Genomic DNA, 20,201 nt, shown 5'->3' with positions numbered 1-20,201 from the left:
CACTTTAAAACCTTCATCATGACAAAGTACAATTCCTAAGGGAGGTGGCAATAATTATAACACAATTATTACTCCAGTACAATAATGCTGTCCCATGGTGTCTGCAAAGCAGTTATCACACTGCACAGCAGTATCTCACCTGATTATCCAGGCTCTAAGACATGTTCACAGACAAAATACTCACAAATTCCAATAAAAAAATACTTATCTGGTACTAACTTAAAAGTAAGCTATAACTGTTTCCTCTTATTCACAGCGAGTGTATTCCACTCTACACTAAATCACACAACCTGTTCAGTTCAACACTCAGCTTAAGGAATACTAGAATAATTAAATTTCCTGAGCAATAGCAAAAAAAAAAAAAATTGTTTATGATCAAACTTGGAAGCACATTTTTGAAGACTTGACAACAAAAAGGCTGAGACAATGGCTATCAAGTAAGTACCAGGGTCACAGGTGGAATGAAGATGACAACATCAATAAAATCTATTCCAAAAATTTAATAATAATATATTACAAGAACACCCTAATACACATATATTAATTTCCTTCATTGAAGATGCAATTGCCAAGTTAGTGTCTATAAAATACTATTATCTGTCAAATTAAGTCTTTTATTTTTGTTACATCTAAGTTATCAGTTGGTTTTTGGTTTTAGCACATAATAGAACATAATAAATGTTTGCCTAGTTTATATTTATGCAAGCTTCAGTAAAACTGTAATAAAAATACTTTAGTTCAAGAGACCGTCCCTCAAACCCGTTTTCCTTTAAAACAGCCCGACACAAGGATAAAAATACTGCCATTAAGTCAAGTATTAATGGAAAGGAGAAGAAACTTTTCAATAAAGTCACTGTCTCTCCAAAAGAGAAAATGAATTTGGACACCTATTCAAACATGTGAAATTCAAATCCAAGTGTAATAAGATAAATACTGAAAGCAAAACAATAAAAAGATTATAGGGCAATAAAAGAGAATATCATTTTATGAAGCAGGTATGAAAGATCGAAAATAAAGGAAATTAATTATGTATGCAACTATATCAATAAGGGGTCTTACATGAAAGGACAACATAAAAGGAATAAAAAGACACCTGGAAAATGAGAAAATATTTTTGCAAAATATATAAGCAGTGAAAAAGAAAAGTAGTATCTAGACCATAAAGAACTCCTTCAAATCAAGAAGAAAAAAGTAACATAACCCAAAAGAAAAAAAACATTAAAACAAAGGTGAATTTCACCACACACAAAAAAATCTCAATGGTCCATAAACATATAGAAAGATAACCAATTAGGTTTCAACAGCAAAATGGTTAAGTTCTGGTGTAACCATAAGCATAAATGAACTACAACATTAGGTTCATTTATTTCATATAAACCTTGAATTTACACCCCAGAGCACACACAACTCCAAGTAGATCATAAAATATAAAAATAAAAGCTAAAATATAAATATAAAAGCTAAAATAAGAAAACATTTTAGGAGTTCCCGTGGTGGCGCAGTGGTTAACGAATCCGACTAGGAACCATGAGGTTTCGGGTTCGGTCCCTGCCTTTGCTCAGTGGGTTAAGGATCCGGCGTTGCCATGAGCTGTGGTGTAGGTTGCAGACACGGCTCGGATCCTGCGTTGCTGTGGCTCTGGTGTGGGCTGGTGGCTATGGCTCCGATTAGACCCCTAGCCTGGGAACCTCCATATGCCGCGGGAGTGGCCCAAGAAATAGCAAAAAGACAAAAAAAAAAAAGAAAGAAAGAAAACATTTTACAAGTAAACATAGGTTAAAAAAAAATATTGTGAACTAGGGTTCAAAAAATAGGTTAAAACACTAACAGTAAAAGAAAAATGGTACAATGAACTTCGTGTTAAAATACTTTGATGATAAAATGAAAACACAAGCTACACTCTGAGAGAGAAAATATACACATAAGACATTCAGAATATATACCTTCCTACAACTGAAGAGCAAGATATACAATACCTGTAGAAGATAGAAAAATGAGCAGTAAATGAAAAGACTGAGGCAGCAAGTTCCCAGTACTTCCCCACCATTCTCCCTGCCCGTCTCCCACTCCTACACAGCCCCATAACCCTCACCTCCTTTGAAGGCCCCCTCAGACCCCTTACAAAACAGGAGGAAGAGGAGAACAAAGGCACTATTAGTCAGCCCCCTCCCTTCATTAAACCCAGCAAGCTCCCCTTGCTCTGCCTGTACTTTAAGGGGGATAAAGGGTCCCTGATCACCACCACCAGAACAGCCAAAAATGCACAGAAGGTACACCTTCCATCTCAAAACTGTAGACCCTGAGGCTAGAATTTGCCCAAGCCAAGCAAAGTAAGCTAATGGCAACGCCAAATAACACCAATGTCCACAGGGCCCTAAGACCACATCTCCTCACACAGAATGCCACTCCCTGGGTGGGCTGCTCTGACCTCCCTGTCCACAGAAACCTGGGCCCCCTACCCAGTGACTACCACAGAGCTGACTTCAGCCATGTCACAGATTGCCTTCTCTATCCCACCACAGCCTCCCATACTCAGATGTGCCGGTGTTCCCTCTCTGATGCCATCAGCAAGAATGAACTACTGTCAGTTCTATTAGATCTGCAGTCTTATTATCAACTTGAAGTCCCAGCCCCAGTGGGAAAGCCCAGAGGTCAGCTCTGAAAATCGGTATGGCTCAACTACAATAGACACAAAGGTGTCCATAACTTCAAGAGGCCAGTGCACAGAACTGCTTCTTTCCTCCAGACACTGGTCATTTTAAACCTGAGGCAGTGGACTCCTGCAGATTTCCTTTCAGTCCTCTTCCTTGGCCCTGCTCTGTCCCAAGGTCTTTCTCTAAGGCCTCATGGGAAGATTTATGGGGCTCTACCACTGACACACCAAGACCAGCTCAGAGGACTCAGAGACAGCAAGCCCCACACCTCCAGCCCAAGCCTGCTTCTGTAGCTCCATTTCAAAGAAATGAGTATTTAATTTTGCATGTATTCTGGCACAAATTATGATGCATAAACATGTGTATATACAAGTGTGTGGTTGGTTCTCACATTAGTGTTACCACAGCAACAGAATCTGGCCACTAACGGTTCTTCATTCCTAGTCTCTCTCTCCACACTCCTCCCCCACATCCTTCCTCCTCATGAAGGACCTAGCTCTCAGGCTGGCAGCCAATCCTGCCCTCAAAGCTAGTGCCATCCACCCCAACAGACTCACTTTCAGGCTAACGCCACCAACAAAAACCCAACAAATAAGGAGTTTCTAATTCAAAACAAGCTCCTCTTCTTTCTTGTTCTCTTGTGGACCAAAAATCATAAAAAAGTCTTTCTCTGCTCAACTGCTTAGCTGTCCATGGTTCATCCCACCCTGTCACTGGTTGCCCCAAGTTCTCGCCAACATCCAAGCCTACTACAAGGTGAAAGTATTTGTGTAACCTATGGAACAAAATACACCTCATTAAGATTATTCTTGTGTGTTTAATTAATTATTAAACAGATTAGCGGTAGTTTGAGGCATGAAAAAGAAAAGGCTTTTCATTTTTCAGCAGTGAGACTTTTTATGAGGTATTTATTTTAAAAATATGAAATTAAAGAAAAACAGCTGTGCAATTTCATTTTGTTTTCTAAGCATATCAGTACCTGCTCCTAAATGTTTTACCTCTAGCAACATCTTTAACGTGTTTTCCATTTTTACACTTGGAAGAATAAGCAGCTTTTGTTATTGCTGATTCTGGGAGAATATAAAACTAAATAATATATAAGAAGCAATACTTAAAAATCATCCAAAAATGGCGAATAAGCAGAAGATGTTCAAAACCATTAGTCATTAGGGAAATACATATTAACACAAGATACCACAGCATATTCACCAAAATAGCAAAAACATAAAAGTTGAAAATACCAAATGCTGACAAAAATGTAGACCAAGTGGAACTCCCATATACTACTGACTGGAATGTACAATGGTACAACCCTCTGAATTAACCATTCAGCAATATCTTATGTATTTACCCAAGAGAAATACTTTAGAAGTGTATCAGCTCCAAAGTAAGGAAATGTCCTTTAAATGAGCAATAAACAAAAAAAAAAAACCTCACTATCATTTTACCTAGTATAAGAAAAAATGAAATTACAGGCATAAAAAATGGAAATAAATAAGCGTTATGATTTATGATATGATCTTTTATGTAAAAAATCCAAAATAATCTCTGAAAAAATAATAGAATACATTTTAACAAGGTGGCTGGATATAAGATCAATGTACAAAATCCAGCTGCATTTGTACACACCAGTAATAAATAACAAATACTTTAAAGCACCACAAATTGTTATCAGAAATGATCAACTATAAAGGAAAAATAATATGTAAGAATTCTACTGCTAAAATTATCAACTGAATAAAAATATGAAAGAAGACCTAAATAAAAGAAAGAGTATAATCTGTTCATGGATAGAAATGCTCAATATCATAAAGACGTTAATGATCCCAAATTGGCCTATAGATTCAATAAAATTACTTAAAAACTCAAATGGGGTTTTTTAAGAGAACATGGCAAAATTATTCTAAACTTTCTAAGGAAGATAAAGTACCATGACATTTTGGAAGAAGAGAGGAAAACTTACTTTTCCAGTAATAGACATTATTATGAAGCCATGGCAATGAAGAGATGATGGCATTCGCAAAATGAATAATTGAAAAAAATAGCACAGGATTAAAAACAACACTTGCCATAACGCGATTATATATGACAGAGATGGTATGTCAGTTGAGTTGGGGAGAGCATTAACTTTTCAGTAAGGCAACATAAACAACAAAAAATCATATATGCAATTAAAATTAAACTGGATCCCTATCTCACACAGAGTACAAAAATTAAGTGCAGACGTTATATCATCTAGATATTGCAAGCTTAACTTTTAGTACACAGATGAATTTCATTTACATATCAAGGTGAAAAATTTCTAAAGTTAAAATAACTAAAATATATACCTTCGGAAATTCAGAGAAGTGATTAAAAAGGAAACTAAGGGGAGAATGAAGCCAAGATTCAAGATGATTACAATCTCAAGTGAAAACAGGGAGATGGGGAGAGGGGACTTTATGGTTAGATGTATCTTACTGTCAAAGTTCTAGCTTTTAAGTAGTGGGTTCAATATGTGCTCATCATTAAAGATTAATAAGCTATTTCATAAATAAATGAAAACAGATTTGCATAGATAGCTTATCATGAGCCGTTTATAATTAATTCGATTCTGTGCCCTTCGGGACCAATGATTACTAAAACAACCCCCCTCAAAAAAGTATCTGATCACCTACGGAGGTAGTAAATATAGAATGGGCATTACAAAAGTAATAATTTAGACAAAGTAAGAAGTTAACCTAGCACATAGAATAAAAAGGGAGAGAAAGAAATTATTAAAAAAATTTGAAGCGAAGAAGATGAATGGTATCTAATATTCAAATAATGTTTTAGAAGGAAGATAAAAGGAACAACAGTTCTTATATATAAATATGTATATATATATTTTTTTGGGGGGAGGGTTTTTTTTTTTTTTCCTAAGAACAACACTAAAGTTTTCAGATGAAAAAAAATCTTTCGGAGTTCCCGTCGTGGCGCAGTGGTTAACGAATCCGACTAGGAACCATGAGGTTGCGGGTTCGGTCCCTGCCCTTGCTCAGTGGGTTAACAATCCAGCGTTGCCGTGAGCTGTGGTGTAGGTTGCAGAGGCGGCTCGGATCGCGCGTTGCTGTGGCTCTGGTGTAGACTGGTGGCTATGGCTCCGATTCGACCCCTAGCCTGGGAACCTCCATATGCCGCGGGAGCGGCCCAAGAAATAGCAACAACAACAACAAGACCAAAAAAAAAAAAAAAAATCTTTGCCGCCAGAACTGTTAAACACACACACACACACACACACACACACAATTTGTGGATACTAAAATCAAAGAGGAAATCTTATAAGCTTACATAAAGAGTTAACTTATCGGAGTTTCCGTCGTGGCTCAGAGGTTAATGAACTGAGCTAGGATCCATAAGGACACATGTTTGATCCCTGGCCTTGCTCAGTGGGTTAAGGATCTGGCATTGCCATGAGCTGTGGTGTAGGTTGCAGACTTGGCCTGGATGTGGTGTTGCTGTTGCTGTGGCTGTGGCGTAGGCCGGCAGCTACAGCTCTGATTCAACCCCTAACCTGGGAACCTCCATATGCTGCTGAGGCACCCCTAAAACGACCAAAAAAAAAAAAGTTAACTTATCTACAAAATAAAATAGTATTATACTTCACAGAAAATCATAGTTAACATTAAACACCTATTAGCTATTTTTAAAAACTAATTAGCTACTAATGTGTAATGCAAGTAGTATTTTTGATGTAAAGTACACCTTAAGACATTTAAAATGCCATCATTTAAAACTACAATTCCGGGATCCAGGGAAATGAATTTGTCTAGGAACCATGAGGTTGCGGGTGTGATCCCTAGCCTCACTCTGTGGGTTAAGGATCCAGCACTGCCATGAGCTGTGGTATAGGTCACAGATGTGGCTCGGACTTGGTGTTGCTGTCGCTGTGGCATAGGCCAGCAGCTATAGCTCCGATTAGACCCCTAGCCTGGGAACCCTTCATATGCCTCAGGTGCGGCCCTCAAAAGACAAAAAATAAATAAATAAATAAATAAAACTACAATTCTGAATTCTTCCGACAAAATGAAAAATGCGGTATTTTAGTAAAAATATGCTTAACAATCTGATCTTATTAGGAACACAGGGAAGGAGGGAAAATAATTATTTATACTATCAGAAAAAGTATATGTTTAAATATATTTGTTTAAAACTAAAAGAGCAGAAAAAACTCTTTAAATAAATGAGTCAAATGGCAGTAAAAAGTATTAAACTTGCTTTAAAAGTATTAAACGCACTATATATGCAAACAATGAAATCTTACTAAAAGACCATCAAAAACAAGTTTGGATTAGGTTCATTAGAAATACAAAGATAATTTGATGAAATTACATTAAAAGTAGAGACAACATCTCTCAGAATTTAAGATAAAGAAAAAAATGACACATTCAAATCACACTGTAAGTGTTCATTTAACAGAACTTTGTAACTTTCAAAGAATACACATTCTTTTAATAACATTAAAACCTCATGTACTTAGTCATAAGAAATTCTTCAGAAATTCTTAAAACTGTTACAAATCATATTCTCTGAACCTGTTGTGTTGAAATTAAAAGTCAACAGTTTTAAAAATGCAACACTTTAGAGAGTAAAAGGGAAAAAAGCCTTTAAATAACAAAAGAAAATGTTTAAAAGATCATAGTCAAAATTTGGAAAGCTTCTGAAACTTGCTCAAAATAAAATAGGCTGATATAGTCATACTCATCAAAACTTCAAAGTAACAAGTACTTAGGTTAAAAAATCAAAAGTGGTTAAACATTACCAATTTTGAATAGTTTAATCTAATACTACACCAAACAATTCCAAAAGCATAGGAAAAGACAAAAGCTTTCTAATGCTCTTATGAACTAAGCTTATCTTAATAGACCATATACACACAAGCAAACCTTGTAACCAACCTTATTTAAGAAAGGAGATTCTACCATTGTAGATTATAATTTAGTACATTGAATATGGAGGCATCATGACTAAATGTGATTTTACCAGAAAGCAATACAAATTAATGGTTAATGGCAGAAGCCCCTGAGCCTAGTGACCCTTATTTTAAATCTCATAATGAAAGTTCTTAATGTCTCTAATACTACTTCCTCAACCAGGACATGGAGGAAAAAAAAGTGTTCACCTAAAAAGATGGTTAGGAAGATTAAAAGAAAAAAAAAAAAGTTATAAAGCTTTCAGCACAATTTCTTAAAAGCACACAGTAAATATTCTGTATGTTATCTATTACAGTAGTTCTTATTATTGACATAAAATATTGTATCAGTGGTTGCAAAAATTTTTAAAAAGACATTTGCTAGTCAACACCAAAACCTAATTTCAAAATAATTAAAAACTTAGATCTATAAGGATATTTCATATCACAATGAAACAATACATAATAGAACCTAACAACCCTAATAGTATTCTGTAATCTTAGCTAAAATAATAAAATATGAAAAATAGGTATTAAAATTGACAAAGAAGGGGTCAGAAAGATAATTATTTGCAAATGATATTCATACAAAGAATACTGAAGAAAATCAACAGAATACTGGAGCTAATGAGACTGCATTAAGGCAGCTGGATACAATCCTAGTACACAAATCAAAATTAGGTGAGAAAAGGAAGGAGTAAAAAGGGAATGAGAAGCAGGATCCCTTTCTTTCTGAAAACCAAGTCTTAGGCTAGTAGGTAACAAGATAACCAACTATTTAATACTAAAGAATATCCATTTTATGTAATGTTTATAGTGATTTATATAATGTTAACTATCCCTTGAAATACTGTAATTTTATAGCTTTAGATAATACCCTATTAAAAAATACATTAACTAAGAAATTTACCCTGAATTCAGCTTGTATTTTTTTTCAAGTTTCGTTTTGACTCTTAATTTGCTTAATCTGTGACATCCTTCCCACCTAAACCCCCAGTATAACTAAGTGAAAGTTGACTGTTGATCCATAAGATTCTGCCTCCATCCTCTATTTCTTTTTTATCCTCTCTGTCTAGAATAAATGCATGCTTAGCTCCACTAAACACTCAAATCTAAAAAAAAAAATCTGCTCGTGTCTAATCATACTAACTTTAAGGCTTAAAAAGAAGATTCGGAGGCATTTAATGACCTGCCCAATGTCATACAAAGGTGATTTAATTTAGATCAACCCCTCCTACTAGTCTTTCCACTACACTGCCTATATTCCAACAGTTGTCCACGGTTTCGAGCTTTCACTGTTTCTCAATGTTAAATCAAGACATTCAGTCAGAGAACGAAAACAACCCCTGCTCTTGCATTCCTTTTAGAAAACCCTCACTCATTATTTCATTCATCAAATATTTACTGAAACCCACTCTGTGCAAAGAGCTGCTCTAAGCCTTAGGGTGAAACAAAATAAGCACAACACTGGCCTTTATGAAACTTCTATTTCATTCAACTCAAAAGGATATAGTTAATGTAAATAGTATCCAATTCACGTCACTCTACAAATTAATTTGGTCCCTGGGAGGAAGCCTTCAATATTGCTGCCCTAAATAATCCTTATTTGGAAGCTAAATCTATGAATCAAATTTCAGAGCTGTAAGGCTCCTACTCTTAAGTAAATATCAAGCACAAAGGCTGAAGAGACATGTTCAAGACCAAAATAATGACAAGATTTAACTATAGCCAATCTGCCACCAACTCCACCTCACCTCTATTAGCTTAAACCTCAGAAAAGCAGCTCTCTGCAGTTTCACTACATCTCAACTCTCTGCCATGGCCAAACTTGAGCAATCAAGCAAAGAATACATTAGAGGAAAAGACAGTCACTGCTTTATGTTACACTGTGACAAGCTACTGTGTAGGTGAACAAAAGACCTATGAGTGCTGTGCTTTTTTTTTTTTTTAGATTATTACTAATCATACATCCTTCAGAAACAGAATAAAAAGAATCTTGAAAAATAGGAAACTGTTCCAACTAACGGAATATAGTTCTCCATATAAAGCTAATATTACACATGAGCACACAACACTCAATTTTTTTTAAGGAGAGCATAAAATAGGCTAAAATTCTATGCAATATGCACCAGACACGTCTGGTTTTAATGATCATTCATAAAGTTTCTAATTTAAAAACAAGGAGTTTCACTTTTGTTTCTTCTAAAGTTCACTTCCTAGTTACCAGCTTGAAGTCCACCTCCTAGTCACTAGCTTGGTGGATTCAAAACTATCAATTTATTTGAAGTAGATGGTTTAAAGTATTTGGACCTATATAAGTATTTTTAATTATTTCTAATATAAGTAGCAAAATAATAGTATATTAATATGGAAAGCAAACACACTAAATGTTGCTTTAAAAAAAAAATACCAGGATGCAAGTATAAAAATGAATGCAATTATATTGCTCTTAAAAAATGTCCACAATATCAATATGATCTGACACACACACACTAAAAACAGCATCATAATGGTAATATTTTGGACTAACAACCACTCCTTTTGTGTAAGGAAAGGACTCATTAAACTAGGAAACTGGACTTGATGGCCAAGATCACTTTCAGTAATTTGACTCTATTCACAACTTTATGCATAAAGCGCTCAAGCAGACAGATCTGCTTATCTAATTCTATGCTAAAGAAGTATTTTAGTCCAAAATCAATGTAATAAACTCACAAACTTCTTGCTATTGTTCAAATTTAAGAGATACAAAAAATATGAGCTATATTGTCCACTATGAAACAAAAAGGCCTGAATATTCAACACCGAAGAGAACCATAAACAGAAACAACACCAAACCTCTTAAATATTGCTTAGTATATATATGACCAATAAGATCCTCCATTAAGTATTAACACTTTGTCATATTCTCAACATCGAAAACTAAAATTTAAGGCATTCAAAACAAAATAGACGGGATTCGGAGACACTGTTCACGAAATTCACAGTAAATAAACTGCAGTCTGTAATAATCTGCTAAATTTACCAGTAACAGTTAACTAACACACGAGTTCCAAAGACAACTTTCCCAAAGTGCCTAAAATAACAATGCACTATCCTTGCTTTCCAAAATTCTTAAGCATCTTCAATTACCTCAAGTACTATCATGAAATTCTAAAAATAATCTCAAAGCAAAAATTCAGCAAGCTGTGAGTACACACAGTGTTCATTTTAGGACAGCAGGCTTTATTCTAAAATCAAGCACAGATAGGATATAGCTATGCCCCAACTACAACAGGGTGGGGCATCCACTCCTCTTCCAGAAAAACCAGATACAGGTTTTAGTAGCTACTCCCAGTAAACCCTGGTTACCCCCATAATTTCAAGTCGAGTAAAGCAATGTTTTCCTTTTGCCCAAAACGCTTTTCACACAAATGATCAAAAAAAAAAAAAAATTAAGTCATAGCCAACTACTCTTCTGGATATGGTGCAAGCCATGATAGTGCATTTGAGATTCGGAAAGCAAAATCTAGGGGGAAAAAAAAAAAAGCATCTCTCACTGCTTACTGTAGAAGATCTGAAGCTTCACAAACCCACATTTTTTTTTTTAACTTAAGTGAGTGACCATTTGAATGTGTTACAAGGTCAAACTTAGGGGACAAACGATTCCTGGACTAAACATGGCCAGTTTCTATATTCAGGGAGAAAAAAAGAAACATAACAAAGAAAAAGAAAAGAAAAAAGGGAACGAACCAAATCCTCTACTTTTACATTGAATCCACCTGGTTAACGTACCTGCCCCGCCAGGCAGGCAATTCAATTCTGGTGGAGACCTTTTTGCAAAATAGCAGGCCTGGAATGCTCCTCCCTTGAAAATAAAAACTGTGTTCGGAAAGGGTGACAACCTGGCTATTTCTTCTTTTTTAAAGAGGAGGAAGATAAAGTTTAATTAAGAAGTCAGAGAGAGGAGTGCAGGAATGCGAGGTCGCTCTCAATAAATACCCGGCACCGTCTGTTACAGGAAAACAATCGGCGAGAAGGAACTGGAGTGAAACCCGCTAACTACACCTCGCTTTCCACACACAGCCCGGAACTGGGCGCTTCGCCCCCAAGAAGGGTAGGGCGGCGGGGAACGGGGGGGACGCCGCGGCAGCCGAGGCCGGGGCGGCGGCGAGGGAGACCGGGGAGCTCCCAGCCGAGGCGGGCCAGGCGGCACGTCGGAAGGAGGAGCCGGGCTGGGCCGCGCCGGCTCGCGGGCTCGCCTCACCTTCTGCGCCGCGCTCTGCTGCAGCACGTTCTGCTCCACGGTCATGGCCCCCGCGGCGCCGGCGGCGACACAGGCAACGGGGTCCGGCTCCTCGTGCCTCCGCCGGCCCTGGCAGCCGCGCTCCGCCGAACTCCAGGGAGCGGCGCGGACGGCGGGGGAAAACAGCGCCCCCGCCAGCCAGGCGCGAAGGCGATGGCGGCCGGCGTGCGCGGGCACCGGGGGCTGGCGGCGAGGTGCGGACAGGGAGGGCCCACGGCGGCGGCCCCACGACTCCGCGCGGCCCGCCTTACCGCGGCTCGTCGGCCCCGGCCCGGGCCATGAGCTGGCGGCCGACGCTGGGGCGCGGGAGGGCGCAAGCAAGCCCGGGCGCGTCACGGGCGCGCGCGCGCGCGCTCCTTCACTGGCGGCTTGCAGGCTACTGCGGGGAAGGGAGAGGGGACAGAGGGAGCGGCCGGCCGGAATGGCGCTGTCCTCCTCCCTCCGCGACTCCTCCTCCCTTCCCCTCCCCCAGCCGCCGTCACCGCCCCCGCCCGGCAGCTCCTCCCCCGCCGAGCCCCGCCCGCCGGCCGCCCTAACCCTACATTGTGACCCACAGGGCGGCGGGGCGGGGGCGGGGCCGCCCGGGAGCACGCCCCCATCACGCCGCTCCCGGGGCGGGGCGGGGAAACGCCACGCGGGCCGGGCCTCGGAGCTGCCCCTGCGGCAGGTTGCGCGACGCCTTCGCTTGGCTCTGCAAAGCTTCCAGCCGAGGCCCGAGGGCAGCGTTCGTCTCTGTGCCCTGGGTTTGTCGGACTGCTGGGTTTCTGAACTCCTCCAGGACCAAACGTTTTCCTGCTAGCCCCGTAACGTCCCCCAAACGCCTTGTGTCCGGAATCCTGGCTCCTTTCTGTATCTCCAGTCTTTTCTCCCCAGGCCTTTCTAGGAATTTCACTAGCAGTAAACTTGCCCGTAGGGAAGAGTCAAGTGTAATTTAAGCAAAAGGCTGTCAGAAGTTTTTATGCTAGAATGTACATTTCTCCTTAAGTAATCATTATATAAATGAATATTGATATTCTTTGTCTACTTCTTTCATTCCATTATGTGCCAGTCACTGCTAGGCTCTGAGAAATAAGGTTAATTTTCCGATAATTTGATGTAAATGAAATATAGTCACTGTCTAGATGGTACATCATCTAATGTCCCAGTTGCCAAGCAAATTATCAAACACCCTGCTTGGAATACCTGACTATATATGGAATTGTATGGAAAACCTACTTTTAAGAAAGCAATCTCTAGTCTCAAAAATATCTTGTTTCACTAGCTAATGTGGGGATAGGATATGAGGGTGCAGCAGTGGAAGGGAAAGAATAATCAGTGCATATTGTCACAAATATAATACACAAATATGCAAATGTAGGTAAAATTTTTAATTTGAAAGAAAAGCAAGTTTGGCACATGATCACTGAAATATTATCTGGTTATATTTAATAATCATGGATCACAGTAACTCCTAAGCTTTTGTAATCGATCTCTACACTTTACAAACTGGCTTTACTCTGCACCTTAGATGTTTTCAACCACCTTTTGAGGTCTTTCCCTTGCATCTTCATGTTTATTTGCTCATTTGATCTTGACAGATTACAAATTTTATTTTATTGCTATCTTACATTTCTGCCAGAAGAATTTGGAAAGTTGTGAAATGGCTGGAAACCCAGAATTTTAGGAATAATGTAACAGTTCTGACAGAATGAACAAAATTTTTATGAGAACACTGAGACCCAAAGAGGGTGACTTGTGAATGAATGCATACTAGAGTTCATTTTCTCCTCATTTATTGATGAATATTCTTTCCAACATATCAACTTTGCTTCTTTGTTTTATAGATTTTTAAAAATCTGATTCACAATATCTGAATGTAAGTTAAATTTAACATTAAAAAAAACTAGTACTGTGGTTTAAAAACGATATTGCCAGATACAAAAGTTAATTTTCTAAAATTTGGCAATGAATGTTCCTCTGAGTTAGATTTTTTAGTTCCACACACAAAAAAATTATCTTACCAGTGATTATTATATAGTTATCAAATAAAGCTCTTTATAGAGTAGTTTGTACTTGCCCACTTTGATCATTCATTCCTAGATTACTTCTGATGGTTTCCCAGTTCCTTTTTTTTAAAATCTTAATTATGGTTTTGTAGAACTTTGAGAAGTAAATTTCAAGTTCCCCTGTAGATTTGTTTGGTTTTGGGTGTTTCTTTTTTTTTAGGGGGGTTGTTTTGTTTGTGTAGAAAACATACAGCTGGAATAAATAGATGATGAAAATTTGAATATTTGAGATAAATGTGCACAAAAGACCCATTGCCAGATAGCACAATGTTAGTTTTGCTGTTCATGAGTTAGCCTTAATATGGATAGTTGTTGGAATTATGTATCCTCATTACATTATTTAATAATTTCTAAATTATTGCATTGCTCCAGATTGTTGACACTTAGTTAAACAGGTAAAGTGAAGGATTTCATATAAAATTAAATGTTTAATCTATTTTTCTATTTTGGATCAAAATGATGTTTCTAACAATATTCAGTATTGTGTCTAATATATGAACCAAGGAAATTCATATTATTCTATCTTGACTTTATTTCTCTTTGTGTAGAAAGGGTTTGAAAATCTATTTCTGGACACCCAAAGTCTAATGTGTTACCAAATCACATTTGTAAGACAAGAAAAATGTGGAAACATTCAATTTACAGGGTAGATGTAAACAATTTCCACAGCAAAAGAATGTTTTTTAAATGTTTCAGAGCAAATTGGAATTATGGGGTTTTTTTAGGTGTATGGACATTATGGCATAATTTTCTTTCCACCAATAAGAGAACTATAAGCAATCATTCAAAGAGAAGGATTTCTATGATGTCACAAGCGCACCATTCAGTGATAGAGTGTTCAGAAATTGGAACCTGTAAGAGTACTTTCTGCCTTATACATGCACAATAATATGCTTATTAAGTGGGCAACCACAAAGGAGAGAAAACAAATTTATTTATGACTTTACAGTGCATGTCTAATTCCAGCTAATTCCAGTAGGACAGCTTTGTGGTCCTGGCAGCCATATTGTTTTATAAGATTTTAAAAAAAAGAACAAAATCATTTCCAATCTCTTCCACCATCAGTGGTGCCTCACCCACTGAGAGTCTCCAGGTGTTGCTTCTTTGATCAGTGTATCAGTTTGCTAGGTCAGCCATAACAAAATACCACAGACTGAGTGGCTTAAACAACAGAAATTTATTTTCTCACAGTTCTGGAGGCTGGCAGTCAAAGATCAAGGTACCAGCAGGGTTGGTTTTTCCTGCTGCCTCTCCCCTGGGCTTGCAGATGCCACCTCCTGATGCCTCCACAAATGTCTGCCTTCACCAGATTGGCCTACCCTGATTCAAGGTCCTCCTCTGGTGTCTCTTCTTTTTACAAGGGACAGTCATAGGATGAGGGCCCCACTCCAACAGCTTTATTTTAACTTCATCACCTCCTTAAAGACCTTATCTCCCAGTAGGGTCACATTCTGAGGTGCTAGGGGTTGGAATTTCAACATATGAAATCTTAGGGGGACACAATTCAGCTCATAGCAGTCATATCTACTTTATGTAATCCTATTTTTCATACCCATGTGCCATCAAATATCATTTTTCCTTCCCCATCCCATAACCTCTTGGATTAGCAGGAGATACATTAACACACATATATATCCTGCAAATATTAGCACTTCCAATGGGAATAGTTTTAAAAAATTGAAAACAGAATGTAGTCTAATGTGAACTATATCTTCCCAAGGTAGACTTTGAAAGCAAGGTCTGCTATTAAAAAAAAAAAAAAAAAAAAAACCTACACTTTAGCAACTGAGAGCCAGCACAAAAGTGGACATTTCTTGAATGAATCACTTGTTCCTCTTACCTTGAACATGCCCAAAGGCATATACTCTGACGCTGAAAATGGCTTAGAGTCCTAGACCCTTTCTCATTTCTTCTCTCTCTTCCCCTCTATAGTGGTAGGCATAAATTTCCCTGAAATTATCCTATGACCTGTATGGGCAGGAAAAAAAAAAAAAAACCCATATCAGAAAGTAACTAACGTCACTTCCCAAAACCTCTCTCTCCCTTATTCAGGACATATGATCACTACATGTATCCAAGTCCCAAAGAACAACACAAGGACTGACAGCTCTGTGCTCTTGGCCAAGTTACTCAAGCCTTCTGCAGCTCTCTTGCCAATTTGTTCTCAGGAACATTCCTTGCATTTCTATTGCTTTGCTCTGAGTCACAGAAAGGACTATCTCTGCCATGTCCCATGCTCTGCATGTTATTGTATTTGGCCAAGGATAGGCATAGGTGGGGTATAGGAGTATGAGAGAAAAGGAGAAGCCAGACTACTCTGCTTTCTCCTTCTCCCTCTCCCTCTGGGTGGCATCTCCTTAAACTAGATCTCTTTGGCAATTCTGGTTTTCAACAGATTGGACTACCCTGATTCAAGGTCCTCCTCAGGAGGCAGGTCCCTAAGCTCTGGAAATCTTGCCTTCTTCCGTCTTCTCTCCAAATTTAGAGTCCTAATGATTTCTTGCTGTTTCTAAACTCTGATTTAATTCACTGCCCCTATTTTTGTGCTCCTCCATTACCTGGATAACCAATGAATTATCTCTTGATTTAAATATTTAAGAGGATTGTGTTTTTCTGACATGATCTTCACTGACACATGTTCTCTGGGTCTCTATCTTCTATAAAATGAGAATAATAACATAGGGTTATTTTGATGGTGAAATGATTACACATATGTAAAATACTTAAAACACCGAAAGGCGCAAAGTAAGTACATAATATTTATGAGCACATTCTTGCTATGATTATTATTAGGACTTCCTTGTGTTATCTATAAATTGAAATGTTAAAACCATTAGATGAGCACCAAGAAGAATTACTCAGCTGGCTTTGAATATTCCGAGTCTATCCTCTCCTCAGAAAACAGGACAAGAAAACAGAGTTAAATGAGATGAGTTTACAAAACCTGACCTTTCTGTAATCATTTCATGTATCAGATCATGTACAAAAGAACCTGTTTAGTTATTCTCAAGCAGCTACTTTCCCACTAATTTCAGACCCTGGATGGTTGTTTGTGTTCTCTCTTGGATAGTAGAAAAGACACATTGTTCATATATAAATGTCTTTAATTTTTAAAAATACATGCTAGAGATACAACAAATCGGAAATTTATTTTTGGACAGACAAAGCTATTAGCAAGTAGAAACAAAAAATAAGAGAAAAAAAATCCTTAAACATTAGACAGAAATGCTACTCATTTTTGAATTCTGCACAGTGAAGTTTATATTGAATGGGTGCTCGATATGAAAACAACTTGTAAGAATCCCCTTTCCTACATTCTAGGCTTTCAGAAAATATTTTTAGTATAGTTATCTAATATTGTCTTATAAAAGGAGATACACAATAATTTACTACTCTCTCAGCCTATTAGGTTGGTCTGTTTTTCATCAAGAACAAAACACGGAATTTTATTATGTGAAGGTTAAATGGTTCAGTTCAAATCTACCATAGCTTTTGTTTAGGTTATCATATTATAAACACCCATAATTGTGTGGGAATATTGACTGAGAATAAATAAGTGAAAATAAGATATCGTATTTTAAAATTAGATCCCATTGGTTTCAGTTTCATAACATTTCCTCTAAGACTGGCCTTACTGTCAAGTGAGTTGGGTTGGCTATTCTAGGCCTTCTTTTTTGTTGTGGTATTATTTTTGGTTTTTGCTTGTTTGTTTGGGTTTTTTTTGTTTGTTTGGGAAGTGGTATAGGAAACCCTCTCCAACACATTAAAAGTCAGCTACTATTTTTTGTACACTTACTGTATGCCAGGACCTGTGCTAAGCACTTTATACATTGAACAATGGAATCTTTCCAACAACCTCATAAAGTTGGAATTATTATAATCTTTTCATAGAGGAAGAAACTGTGGCTTATTGTTTAAGTAAATTATCCAAGGACACACAATCAACGCATTTAAACCCAGGTAGGAGGTCTGTCTAACTCGAAAGCTTCTGCCTTTAAACCTCCACACTCTATACCAGTCATTTTTCAAGTGTGATTAGTGAATACTTAGAGGTCCTCAAAATCCTTTCTGCAAGATGCTCCCTTTTCCAACTATATGTCCGTGTGAGACCAGATTTTCCTCACATACTTCAACCAAACAATATATGGTAACAGACTGTAGAAGCAATTAGGAAATTTCTTTGGTTTTCTGTTAAACAAGACATTAGAGATTTGCAAAAATGTAGAACAATGTCATTCTCCTCACTCATAGTTATTGCTTTAGAAAAGATGGCCATTTTTCATAAAAGAAATATTTACATTAAAATGTAATGGATTTCTTGTTTTTGAATGAAACAGTAAATATTTTTGAAATTTCTTGGTTTTAATTTCTAATACATTAAGAGTGATAGACACAACCTATAGACATAAATCTCATTAGAGTCCTTAAGAATTTTTGAGTGTGTAAAGAAATCTTAGGACCAAAAATGTTGAAAGGCACTGCTGTAGATTTCTATGGTCATCAGGCATTTTGCAGAAAGCTGGAAATAAAACTGATCTGATGGCTCTTTATTCTATCAAGTATCATGTATCACTATGGCGATCCTTTAAGAAATTGAGGTAGAAATAAATTGAATCAAAAGTTCTGGCTTATTCAAGTACCACTTAAAAGCTAGTTTGGCTCTAGGTTTAGAAATTATCATATATAAAAGTAGATCCCTAGAAATGTATGGATAAAAAAATAAAACAGAGGAGATGATTCTACCTTCTCTGTTGCTGCAAAGATAAAGATGACTTACTTGAGGGTGTCCCCCATGTGGCACAGCAGACTAGTATCCATGGGGATGCAGGGTCAAACTCTGGCCTTGCTCAATGGGTTAAGGATCTGGCATTGCCATGAGCTATGGTGTAGGTTTCAGATACAGCTCAGATCCCTTGTTGCTGTGGCTGTGGCCATGGCCACATAGGCCATAGCTATAGCTTTAATTCAACCCCTAGCCTGGGAACTTCCATATGCCACAGCTGTGGCCCTAAAAAGAAAAAAAAAAAAAAAAGATGATTTACTTGAAATTACTCTGAAAATGGTAAAGGAGAATCCAAATGTATGATACTGTTACAAATTATTATAATATTTTGGCAGTATGAAATTATGGTAGTTAGGAATTGGTCTTAAGAGGTAACTATCATGCTATTTATAAATATAATGTTACTTTACTAGCTAATATGATAAAAGCTATATTATGTATGTGATAGCATAAAATAATAACTATAATAGCTTTATATTTAAAGCTTTACCATGGAATTCCTGTAGTCTCAGTGGTTAATGAATTGGACTAGGAATCATGAGGTTGCGGGTTTGATCCCTGGCCTCACTCAGTGGGTTAAGGATCCAGTGTTGCAGCATTGCTGTTTCTCTGGCATAGGCCGGCGGCTGCAGCTCTGATTAGACCCCTAGCTTGGGAACCTCCACATGCCACGGGTGTGGCCCTAGAAAAGACCAAAAAAAAAAAAAGCTTTACCTTACATAAATTGCTTGAATACATGGTATCCCATTTGACCCTCATAACTATGCTATGATACAGGCAAAATATACTCTATATTAATTCTACAAATATGGAAACCTAGTCTCAGAGTGGTCAAATGACATCTCAATAGTACAGCAAGTGTATGGTCATGATAAAACTTGTACCTAGCATAATACCTCAGCAAATATTTACTAAATAAAAAAATATAAAGAAATCAGATCTTCTTAGTTCAGTGACTTAGCTCTGGCATCTGCTGATTTAAGAAGGTAATACATTCTGCAACATCATCTCATCTGCCAACATTATTCAAAGCGAATTCAAAAAGGCACATTTCAGTATTCATTTAGCACCCACTTATGCAGATCTTTGTCAGAAAGCAATAACAGATGAAGATGATATTCCTTCTTAGGCTTATACTCAATCCTCAAACTTATTTTTTTTCCATCTTCAAAAAGTGATGTATTGCTAATTCTTTTTCACATGGAATGTTAGGATTAACTTCCAAAATCCAGAAAAACACACACATGAATTTCATTCAAATTCCAAATGTGTGATAATTTTGCTAAATAAATGGAAATTTAGTGCATATCTTGTTTATGACTGATTCACTTATGACAAACCAATGATCCCATCTTATTGACTCTTGAATTTCAGTACCATGGACAAAGACAGAAGGAAAACAAAGGCTCTCTAGCCCCCCAAAGCCTACAACCTGCTGGGTAGTTAGCTAAAGCAGCAATGTCATAGCGTACCAGGTAATGAGGAGACCAGCAATAGGAAGCCC

At 37.6% G+C, this 20,201-nt stretch overlaps 1 protein-coding gene across 2 annotated transcripts in view; it reads right to left on the bottom strand.

Moving 5' to 3' along the window:
- The window catches only part of USP25 (ubiquitin specific peptidase 25), a 135,703-nt gene extending 123,410 nt beyond the window's left edge, over positions 1 to 12,293 (bottom strand). For both annotated transcript variants that reach the window (XM_047794688.1, XM_047794697.1), the window contains exon 1: positions 11,831 to 12,293. In XM_047794688.1, coding sequence (XP_047650644.1) covers positions 11,831 to 11,875 — 45 coding nt within the window. In that variant the 5' untranslated portion in view covers positions 11,876 to 12,293. The remainder of the gene's footprint in view (positions 1 to 11,830) is intronic.
- Between the last annotated feature and the right edge of the window lie 7,908 nt (positions 12,294 to 20,201).

The sequence above is a fragment of the Phacochoerus africanus genome, chromosome 1 (genome assembly GCF_016906955.1).
Source record: "Phacochoerus africanus isolate WHEZ1 chromosome 1, ROS_Pafr_v1, whole genome shotgun sequence".
NCBI classification, from domain to species: Eukaryota; Metazoa; Chordata; class Mammalia; order Artiodactyla; family Suidae; genus Phacochoerus; species Phacochoerus africanus.
Note: the sequence above shows the minus strand (reverse complement) of the source record. Positions and strands in the feature narration are given on the sequence as shown.